This window comes from Diadema antillarum, unplaced genomic scaffold (genome assembly GCF_040938485.1).
Source record: "Diadema antillarum isolate AM-2024a unplaced genomic scaffold, OU_Dant_1.0 seq00000111_RagTag, whole genome shotgun sequence".
Classification (NCBI taxonomy): Eukaryota; Metazoa; Echinodermata; class Echinoidea; order Diadematoida; family Diadematidae; genus Diadema; species Diadema antillarum.
Window position 1 is genome coordinate 17,120 of NW_027271195.1, and position 12,311 is coordinate 29,430.

General features: G+C 39.7%; 1 protein-coding gene across 1 annotated transcript in view; it reads left to right on the forward strand.

Annotated features, from left to right (window-relative positions):
- Positions 1-1,736: 1,736 nt before the first annotated feature.
- LOC139727015 (uncharacterized) overlaps positions 1,737-12,311 on the forward strand; it is a 51,394-nt gene continuing 40,819 nt past the window's right edge. Inside the window, exons 1-2 of the mRNA XM_071637996.1 lie at positions 1,737-1,855; positions 4,877-5,120. Coding sequence (XP_071494097.1) covers positions 4,968-5,120 — 153 coding nt within the window. The 5' untranslated portion in view covers positions 1,737-1,855; positions 4,877-4,967. The remainder of the gene's footprint in view (positions 1,856-4,876; positions 5,121-12,311) is intronic.

A 12,311-nucleotide genomic window follows, 5' to 3' on the forward strand; every position in this document is an offset into this window, starting at 1 on the left:
AAAAAAAAAAAAAGGAAAAAAAAAAAGGTCTTAAGCGCAAAAACATAACCTTACCGCGCTCACACTTCAAGATCTCTATCTATTTCTTTCTAGTGCCACTTCCAGGGTAGGCCAAAGTGGTGACACCTTGATTCCTTTGCATGGTGCAAAAAAGTGGGGGACCCGAGGCCCCCCCCCCCCCCCCCCACCCGGTTCCGCTGGCCATGCATGTGACGCCATGTTAGATTTATAGTAGCAATATTTCAAGGGCACTATTCTTGCGGTCGGCTACACGTCACTTCCGGTCGACTGGAGTGAAAACAAACAGCTTGCAAGCGCTAAGCCTGCATATTGATGCGCATACTGCATGCTGTGCATGTGCGACGCGTATAATTTATGTGCAACTCTACGCAGCTCGACATGGGGACTGTTTTTCATTATTCATTTTGTCATTTGTGCCATCATTCATGAGATACATGCATCATGTCTTGCCAGCAATATTCTAAAAATCTGGATCCTGTCGATCGATCGGTCCCGGTATTTTGCCAAGTTTAAGGCGGCCGGACTGGACCTGTGCCCGTATGAAATCGCGGCAGGACTCTGGATCAACGACCCGACAGAATGGCCAGATGTGCAGTAGAACCTCTTTGAGTAGGCCCTACCCCGATATCTACGCTTACTTAGTACCTCATAGAAACTTCAGGTAGGTCTAACGTTAGTACTGTAGTACTTAGGGTAGGGCCTAATTTAGAGTAGGCCTAGGGCCTAATCCTGCCGCCCGCACAGCTACAGTACCAGCTTGCGCTAGCGCTATGCTCGCGGGGCGCCCCGGCAGAAAACACGTACAGCGTTCACTCCAGGCTCACGCGAGTGGTTTGTTTTCACTCCAACGCTATCCATGACCCCGTGACACGCAAAATACCCGGATGTCCGACCATGAGAATAGTAGCTATTTTGTCTTTTTCAATCATTCGACGCGTATTGACTTGTCCAATCAATATTAGCTCCTGTGGAGTCTCACGACATATATATAATTATGTCGATGTAGTTTAGCATGCAGGAAACAAGAACTATCAAACAAACAGACAGACAGACAGACAAACAAACAAACAAACAAACAAACAAACAAACATAAAACAAAAAAACCCGTACACGAATTAAAACAGCCCCACACCCCGGATATAGCTCGCTTTCCGGAAAATCAAATTGTACCAGATCAATTTTTAGTACTGTACAAAGATATACATTGTTTCTCCACAAAATCTGTTATTGCTCGAAAAAACACGCCTTGAAAGTTGTCCATTGATCAAGATGACGCAAAACGTGGGGTACGGGCTACTTGGTACGTAAAACAGTTTATTCTCACAGTAACTAAATATCGATTAGTTTTATTGTTTCGCATCGCTTCTACGCACACACACAAACACACACGCGCTTGCTTTATTCGCTAAAGAGACGATAAAAACACAAATGTACTCGACGTTATCCATTTCGCTCAAGATCTAGCTCTTCAGCTAGGCACGCTTGATTACTCAAATGTGGGTGAATACAATCCACGGGGAAGAGGGACCTTACGTTTCTATTTCAACACAAACGAAGCATGTTTCGTAAATTTTAAGAAACTGCTGACCATGAAGGTGATACTATCATCTCTCACTAATTTTTATATGATTATTTGGGCCGATACTTGACACCATTCGTTCAGGAAGAGAAGAGTGCATGAAGAATAGGACTAGTGAGGCGTAACAGGCACTGTTATTGTGAATCAAGCACCCCCGTGTCTATAATAGAATATTCCAAATCTTCGTAGTTTACAACTGACATGGCGATGGCGTCCCTAGTTCCCACACGAAGATATTACTGATTTCATTTCCGAGTAAGTATAATTACCACTGATATAAATTCTTCTCAGTATTTGATACGTTATGGTGTTATGTACATCTCAGATGAATTACATTTGGGAATATATGTGACGTATCTAGCAAATAAGCGAGGTTTTACAGTCACATCATTCAGTCAACCCCGATCCCCTACTGTACTGTAGATAGTAGTGTTACGCTGCTGCATATATAGCAGCGGCCAGGCGCCAGGTATTCAGTAGCTCTTGATCGGTTTGAGCCCTGCAACGCTGGGACGTGTGCGTGTAGAGTCCGTCCGGCGATGCAGCTGCAGCTGGCCTGGCAGTAGGTTGCGACTTGTTTTTTACGTACAAATGTAGGTTTTCTGTGCCAGCGAGCCTAAACGTACTAGTATAAAGACTGTCGTTAGTGCTGTAGGCCTTCTGTGGTAGAGCACCACCAGCAGTCTGGCAGGGTTGTTACAGTTGACCTTTAGGCCTAGCTCGTTACATGCATAGACTTGTATCAGTTCAAACAATTTTTGTTACGTTACATTCATTCGACTTCAGTTGACTATATTTTACAAATAATGAATGTTAAGGTTATATGAGTGCGATGGACAGAATATTTCATGACACAGATAAGATGAGGTGAAAGATGAAATGATCCACTCACAGCGAGGCACAGCCAAGTTGAATGGATTAAAGATTTCATCTTTCACCAAATGAAAAATTTTGTCCATTGCACGAATGAAAAGCAAGTATTATTTGTTTTATATCATGCCTAAAATAGATCCTTGTCATTTGATGTTTTATTCAGAAACGAGAGAATCTGACTATTCTGAGATCGAGAGAGTGCTCACTGAGCGCTTTGCTTTACTAGCACACTGTTGCATACACCACTGGCACTGCAAACGCAAGTGTTTTAGTTTAGGCCTACATGCGTAGTGTGCCGGGCTTTCGGCATGCGTGCAATAGAGCAAATCGTATGAATCCAAAATTGCACGGTAAATGGAGCCACAACTGCAAGGATGATGACGTCATAGTGAATGGGACGAATGATCAATGTCAAACAACCAATCAAATGACAAGGATCTATTTAGGCATTATATGAAGAGGTCTATTAATTAGTATTATATAGACCAGCACACAGGTGACTAAAAAGCCGGCTGCACATTCTCCAGTTGTACGACTCACGACTAGAATATGACCTGAACTTAGGACCATGACTCTGAGACCTGGGCCCCATTTCATAAAAGATGTTAGGATGACAACTCTTGCTGGAATGACAACTTTCCACAGCAAACAGCCAATCAGGAAGCTGTATTCTTGTCGTTACCATGACAATAGCCATTCCAGCAAAGAGTTGTCATCAAATAAACTCTTTATGAAATGGGGCCCTGGTCGTACGACCTGGCAATGCACACTATACGATCAGACTTCACAACTAATTAACATTAGGCTTGCGACCGTTCTGGCTTCAGTACATTTTACCAATGAGTGTAGAAGCGCGCGCATTGCTTGCGCTTCTATGCTCTTCGCATAATGATGTACTGTGATTGGCTGAAAGCCCATGACCGGTCATGGAAATTCAACATGTCAAATCTATATGACTGGCACTATTAGACCCAGTCGCACGGCTGCAAACTGGCAAGGCTGGTGACATCACACTTCCGGTTTTAAGGTCGTACCAGTCTGATCGCTTAGTGTGCGGCGGCTTAACTGTACCTTGATAGTCTGCTGGTACTTCCGCCTATCATAAATTACGTCAGGAGTGCCCTAGTCCCGAAATATTCTTAATAACATTCATGATGTTGTAAAACTAAAAAAAGCCATGCGCAGGGCCAGGCACGCTTGTGCTGTAGATCTGGGCCTAACAGTTATGTGTACTGCACTCTAGTAACTAGTGTTATTCACTGCTGGAGTTCATTTTTTTCATCTGGTGACTTTCTTGAATAATTTAATTATGCCATGGAAGTGGCCTTTAACTCTTTTAAAACCCATTGAGGATGGGCTGATTTTGCTTCAACATGCATTTCCCATTGACAATGATAACCTTTTTGGTAATTTAGTGGCATAATATAAATTTTTTTGTGGCCCTGGGCTGAGCCACTGCACTTGGCCAATGCTAATGTTGAGCCCTGGACATTTACCTCCGCCAAGGGAGGAGGCTATACATATTTCATCTGTGTTTGTTTGTATGTCCATGTGCAAAATAACTCAAAAAGTTGTAAATGGATTTAGATGAAACTTACAGGAAAGTTTGAGAATGACACAGGACACAGATGATTAAATTTTGGTAGTGATCTGGGAATTTTTGTGAATTTTTTTGAGGATTTTCGATTTTCTTGTACAAGTAGGTATAGGGTCAACGAACTGGGGAGTTTGAGCTGTGCATTTGTTAGATTTTCATACACGCACTTGTACAATGTAAGTGCGTGCTCTAGTTTCTGCTAGGGCAAAGTGCAACGCGTAGTTCTGTTCATTGATGACATAACAAAAGGCTTTCACAGTATATTGGGAAATCGAGCGATTTTCAGCATGATACAGGCTGTATGTGTGGTAGGTAATTAGTGATTTGGAACAATATGGAAGAACAAGATGGTGGTGGAAATGAGCTGCTTGCCAGGGTCTGCACTCTTGCTAGTTGTATGAATTATTTGTAGTGATTACTGAATTATTATTATTATTATTGTTGCAATTATTATTATTATTATTATTATTATTATTATTATTATTATCATTATTATTATTATTGCACCATTGCAATGTAAATCAAGAATGATGTAACAATGCTTTGATCACTATCAATATTTAACAAGTATTACTTTTACAGTGTTAAGTGTTCTTTTCCTTCGAAAGGAGACTTTAGACTGAAGAAAAAGTGTCAACTAGGGACATCCAGGAAGTATAGCCCAGTCTGGTGAGTGGTACAGTAGGGTTATTGGTCAGGCGGTCAAAATTGCCCGAGTTGAGATGCTCTCAAAGCTGAAGTGAGGTGCAACTCTATTTCTTTCTTTGTCTCTTTTATGATTTCTGTTTTTAACTTACATTCCACAGACAAGGATGCTGTAAATGTGCAAAACAATGGGAAATGTTCAACTCTAAGGAAGACGGGCATTTTTGCTCTTAAAGGGACGCACTCACAAGTATGGACGTAAGGATACGTGATTCTGGATCTGTGCACAATAACATGACCTCTTCGCCAGGCAACTATGAAGTCGATTCAAGCATTGGATTCGGCTCCAACCTAGACACAAGTTTTGAACTGATGTCTGCCAGTCAGCTCAGGGATCAACTGAGAGTAAGTGTGAGCTCATTTATCACCCAGTATTATAGTATATTTTGCTAACGTACACCATTTTAGATCACTAATGATATATATATAATGTACTTGTAGCTCTTGCTCGTACAACTCTATGTGTGATACAATATATGTATTGCAAATACAAGGTGTATGTGTTTTAGGTGAAAGTAAAAATTGCTGAAGTCAATGCATTTGTGGTAGCTACACTGCATGTGTCTCAGATTTCTGCATCTTTGCAGATATACGATGTTCAACGTTGCCTTCAAGATTATTGAGAGGAAAAGAAATTATGTGAAACATTTTTAAAAGATGCTACAGGTCAGTGCTCTTTGTACAAAGTGTGTGCCATTTTTCATCATGGAAAGTATGCCACTTTATGCCAAACCAGAGAAAATACTTCCCTTTATATGATTGAGCACTATTATATATATAGTGCATGAGGCTGAATGCACTATAACAATATAAGCACCGACAAATTCTGAATTTGCCCCGAAGGCCAGTTATATTCAATGAGGCCGCAGGCCGAATTGAATATAATTGCCTGAGGGCAAATTCAGAATTTGGAGGTGCTTGGTACTTGTTATAGTGCAATAAGATGTCATGCACTATGTGATATATAAAATAGCATACATACCCAGGCAAGATAAGCCTAGATCATTTCTAACAGTTACACGTGTCTACACAAGCAATAATACCAGTTTCTTTGAACCTGTGTAGACAAAATCCTGAAGATCCAAATTCAACTATAGAGTCTAGGGTCTACGTGGTTATATCTAACGTTTTCTAGGCCCTACGATAGGTTAGGTCTAGGGCCCTAGGGGCCCTGGCCTAACGTTTTTGTACTAGATCTACGTACACTGTACTGTACGTCACTTTATATACGAGCGACAGAGCTAGTTAACACTTGACCCTACAATAGGTCTACCATGGATCTAACAGTAACACGTTAGACGCCCTACTTACTGCACTGTGGGTCCAGGACCAGGACTAGATGATGTTTTGTAGGATTAGGGATCTACTGGATTTAAACACAAGGCTCGTGCCAGGCCCCATTGCTGCACATGCGGATTCCGAGAGTGTGTTGTGAATGTCGTAGTAAAGTTCATAGCGTAGCGTGATCAAAGAGCGCTTAGCGTATACTGTACATACCACACGCTGCCCATTTCCACGGCGCACTTCCGCGTATAATGTACGGAGAAAGCGGCGCAAATCTTGGGTTGACTTGCTCAGTAATATCCGTCGGATTGATTCCTTTTTCAGAACAGTAGGAGTCCAAAATTCGTAGGGCGTATTTGATGGCATCCTTTGTGTCCTTATTGTCTAAGATACTGTTTATATAGATCAGTCTCCCTAAAAGTAGCAAACCAGTTCATTTCAGCTTCCATGTTTAAATCTACCGCTGAAAGTCTAGTCCCACACAGATAAGTTGCTGGCATAGCCAGCCTGCGAGAATTGAGAATAACGATAATATCGAGCAAAGCATATCGCGGTTGTGGCGCAATCGCGTTGATAAGGTGCGGGATTCAAGTACTCGATGATTAAAATGAGGGAGCAAAAACCGATATCAAATCGATAGTGGGTTATCGTCTGCAATCGTTATATTTTACGTGCACTATAACTTTTGTCGTGCACTGCCGGCCTGTATCATAAGTATGTATGCTATTTTATATAAACACATATTCTTCGGCATCTTTCCATATAGGCCTATCCTGATCTCAAAAGTCTGCATTAAAAATATTCCATAAATTTGAAGGTTGCTTTGTTTGGTTGTTTGTATGTTGTTAGTCTCCTTCACTGTCTGAATAAAGCTTAGAAGTCTTTAAATAGCAATATTTCTCTCTGTATTCTTTTAGTTTGCATAATATACTATGCTTTGGGGGGTAAACAAACATGAAACTCTGATTCAGGTGTACAGTATAACATACGTGTACGTATCACTGCTGAGATTCATTGTAACTGTGATGATATCCCTTATACTGTACATGTGCATTGTATGTACAGTGTACATTGTATGGAGATATACCGTATGTCCCCCCCAAAAATTACAATGGTAACCTCCACAACGATAACTTTAAAAATAGTGAATCAATCCAAATACAATTTCAGGGTACAAAATCGTATGAACCTACAGTATAACTCATTGCCCACATCTTACAGAAAACCCCATTCGATTTGCGTAAGTGGTCAAAGAGAAATGGGGTCTTCTGCAAAAAAGAGCTATAGAACCAATATTTTAAGACCCTGAAGTAGCATTTAGACAGTTTAATCATATTGGGTGTTATCATTGCGAAAATCCGATTGTATTTTTTCGGGGGGACATACTGAACATTCATATGTCACTCATTTTGGAGTGATAGTCATATTTGATCCATTTCCCATATTCAACCCTTTAGCAACTGAAAATTCTGTACATAATGGCCTATGGTTTCTTAGAAGGTACAGCAATATTGATCTCATTTTTAAAACTTTCTAATTCATTTAAAACAGCTCACTGCATGTTTATTGATATACAGTATCAAATTATACTTATTTGAAAGCCTACTGTAAACGTCAATATTTTCGCGCGATTAATTTTTCGCGCTGAGCGGCTCGAAAACATATTCGCGGGTTCTTAAATTCGCGCTCCGCAGCAGGTTACTTTACTGTAGTACACATTCACTGCTTTCATCCAAAGCCTCTGCTACATAGCTTGCTATGCCAGCATACGACAAGCGACGTAGCGAGCGGCTCGACTGCTAGTACAAGCACTCAAATACGTAGTACAGCTGTGACTGTAGTACCGTAGTCACGGGGGAATGTAGCATCGGTGCGTGCGGTGCACACATGCATGCTACAGTACACAGCAATCTATCGTCTCTTCGCACAGTACTAGTAGCGTAAACATGCCTGTACATTGTACTACGTAGCAGTATCATCGATGAAGCGCACACAATTCATCCCGTTCAAAATGTGCATAGAAAATTGTGAAGATATATTCGCGCATTTTTGAATTCGCGCTAGCCGAACGTAGCGCGAAATCCGCGAAAATTAATGTACCGCGAAAATTTCCACGTTTACAGTATTTAGACTTTACCAAGAGAATGGTGTGTCACAGAATTCTGACATACTTTTGTTGACCTTTGACCTCTTTCAAATGACGTAATTATATATCTAGCCAGATATGAAAACAAAAAATTGGTATTACTATTAAGGATACCCCCCCCCCCCCAAAAAAAAAAAAAAAAAAAAAAAAAGTGGATGAGTGATTTCGGGCGGTTCAGTTGCTGATAAAAACAACTGTGCCTTTCACTTGACAAAACAGTGCATCAGCATGAGGGTATGTACTGTAGATTTCATGTTCTTATCTTTAACAGAAATGTATGCAACATGACACAAGCTGTCATGAATATCAATGTACAGGCCTACAAACTGTTCATATGAAGGTCTGGTGAAAAAGGAAGAAGAAAATTATCAATACCATCAAATTTGAAAATTTAATGAGTCCAGCAGGACCTCAATTTGTAAAGCACCAATACAGCAGGCTATAATGTGTAATTTACAATGAATGCTACACTGTAGATCACCAGACCAGTCGGCTAGACAACAACGTAGTAGTGGTGGGCATTTTGATTGCCCTAATAGACTTGACAAACTGCAATTATTGTAAATTCAGTTGATATGATAATTGCAATTGCTGTAACGTACACCATTGTAATCTTTTAATGAAACTGGGTATAGTATGATATAAAGCATTAGCTGTGGCATTGATATAAAAATCCATTAAGGTAAATGCTAGTATCCCTGTGTGATGCTGCTGACACACACAGAGTACATTTGTGTGCACACCACCTCAAGCAATCATGTTGCAAGGGGATGGAAATGCAAAATTGAAAACATGATGTTTGGGGAAGGTGGATCTTTTCATTTGTTGGCTACATGTGTCTACTCCTCAAATAAGGTATGTATTGACTCTAGCATTTATGTTACCATGGTCAGTGGCGGATCCAGAGGGGGGCGCAACCGGCGCACGCCCCCCCCCCCCTTTATTTTTCGTTAAAAACAAAAGAAATAAAAAGAAAAAAATGGAAATGAAACCCGGAGGTGGCACCAGAAATATTAGTCACGCCACCCCCCCCCCCCCTTTACAGAATTCCTGGATCCGCCCCTGATGGTAATCCTCCATCAGTTCTATATTGCTGTGTCTTCCACTTCTACACAGTACTTAAATGATTGATGTTCACACGAAATTCCAGACTCTGAAGAAGTATGGCTTCATGTACAGTTTTACCTGTCTGGAAACACTATTTTCACAATGGAAGTGAAATCTGTTTGACTTTTGTCATAATTACTTTTATTACCACTGGTAAAATTATTGCTCTTTCTGATTGATTTCACTTCAAATGCACAATGTAAAGTGTTACAGATCACAGCAAGCCTGTCAGCTCTTCAAGTAAGCTGAATCATCCATAGTAATGTGCAGCAGTGTGATTTGTGAACATACAGACATGTATACCTACATTCGATCTGTGATGCTTTATGGCAGCATTTCCGAATTATTCCTCAGTCAGTCAAGTTCTGTATTCAATTTTCTGGTTGTGTTTAGCATATCAGTATGTGTTATTTCTTGGAAAAGCGGTCACTGTTTGGCATCATCTAGAAATAACTCAGGAGTTGAGTAATATCTGTTTATGAACCATTTTTAGTCTAATTACAGCATTGTTTTTCAACTTCTGTACAGATAGGAATACCAGGGTAGGCAGTGAAATGCAGCAGACTTGTCTGAAGAAAAACATCCATGATGGACATTGTGACCTATCAAACAAGGTTGCCTTTTGAAGACACAGGTCTAAACATTTGCAATCTGCTCTGATTGTAAAGAACTGAAACAATTAGATGATCTACAATGGTTTGTGTTTTCAAGCAGGATTATTTGATAAGTCTGGTTTAGTTACTACTTTTAGTGGAGTTGAAAAACAAGATGACAGCCCATTAAAAAGAGAAGCTGAATTTAAAAGTATAGTAAAATAGAAAGTATCTTTCTGCAATTTCATGTAAATTATATGTGTGTGCATGAGAGTTTTTGTGACACGTGTTTGTATGATTGAATGTGTGTGTGTGCGCGTGTGTGTGTGTGTGTGTGCTTGTGTTGCATCTGTCCTATATAAATATGTTACTATTATACTTCTTGTTAATATGTTTAAAACTTTAGTATGTTTTGCTTTGTTTTATATGTTTATCCGGGGCCCCTTTTTTACAAGCTCTGCTTCTTTTGGGGTCCCAAACCATTCATTATTCTTAATGCTGTATCCTTTTGTAAAATGTCAAATGTTTAATGAATTGGTTAAATAAACTTGAACTTGAAGGAGTTGAGCAATGGTGTGGAAATCTTTGAAAAACTCCCATTTTTTTATTATCATAGAGTACATTTTCATGCTTGTCTATTGTACAGCTCTTGGGCTTACTCAGAGACCAAAGTGAAGATATGGAGAGAGGTCTGCTGGACTAAAAAAAAAGAATATTTGTGTGGCAAATGTAAAAATACGTTTCGGATGCACAGTCTATATCACATGGTCTGTGTAAATTACAAGTTGTGCAAACCTTTTGAGACTGTTGTCTCTTTTCTGCTTTCATCTTAATACTAGAATAACAACTTTTGCAAGAGTCTATTTTAAAATGCAAATTGTTCAAACTTTATTGTGGGATTCATGTCTTTTTCTATGCTTTAAAATTGACCATTATACTTAACTGAGACAGTTGGTAATTGGAAGAAAGTGAACATGACATTATGACCAGTAAAATGAGTACTTTTGTCAGTAAACAAGTGGATTTGTACAATTGTAGACTGACACAATGTACATTCAAGGTAAATCTGTTATCCAAATGTGGGATGGATCCCATTCCATTTTACGCTGACGTGCAGTGAGACTGCATGTTGGCCAAGTGTGAGAGCATGCAGCTGACTACATACTTGTTAAGTCTTTTCATCCCTGCATAGAGTGTACTTGATCTGGAAAAGTGTAAACATTGAGCATTGTGCTAGTGTAGTGAGTAAACTTTGTAGATGCGCAAGAGTATAACATCACAGGCAGCAAAGCAAACTCTTACTTTGACATTGTACAATAGAGCAAGACTGTGACAGCACTATTTGCCTATAATCGCAGCCCACACTTGGCAACTAAATTGAATAATACACATCAATGCCTATAGATGATCATGATCAGTGTAAACTATATCAAGAGCCCCTAGTAATTGTGCAATAAAAAGAAGTGCAGTTGCTTTTTGAGTTGATATCGATTGTAAATCTGTGATTTTACAACTTCAATGATAAAACAACATAGCACACACTTTGTACCATAATCAGTTTCCACACTCTGTGAGACTGATCAGCTATATCCAAATCAACCCTCAATCAAAGTTCAAAGTGTGCAGTGCATACACTGCATGCCTCTCTGGTATTTTTCTTACACATAATCACACTGTGTAAAGCAAACAGAGTGAATTCATAAGTAAACTTCAAAGACGTGCACTATACCTGTGCCTTTCAGTTCCTGTATGAGTGTACTTAACAGAAATTATTCAATTAATTTTGTCTTGTCATTATTCAATTAATTTTGTCTTGTCCAAATCCAGTACATTGATTGTACGGTACACTGTACCTCTTTGCGCGCACATGTTCATCCCACAGAATGATGGGATGTCTTGTCCTCACTGAATGCCTCATCAAAATTGCAGACATACAAGTACCTGTGTAAATGTAATTTGCAAAGAATTATCATCTACATTCTTGAGCATTGTGATTACATGAATTTACTAAAATATTCTTGCAGGGCACTGCATTGTACTAATGGAAGTGGGAAGAGACACCTCCCTGATTGCATGCATACAGTAGTTGTACACTATAAGCACTGTAAATAGCCAGTGGCCTTTAGGCAAGTACAATTTACTGTATGACGTGCAGTGTACAGAAACGTACAGTACAATTGTACATGTGCCATTAAAAGAAGGGTGAGGAAAAGTATATTGTACAAAGAACTTTTTGGCACACTCAGGTTAGCAAATCAATTTTATGGATGATTACAGTTCCACTGATTGCACGAGAGGCCACTTGTACGCCATACAGCTGAACCTGCTCTGAATGCGGAAATATGACTTTTTGAAAAGTTTCTCTCGCATGGTATGATTTTTACTCAGTTTCCTGGTTGTGTCCAT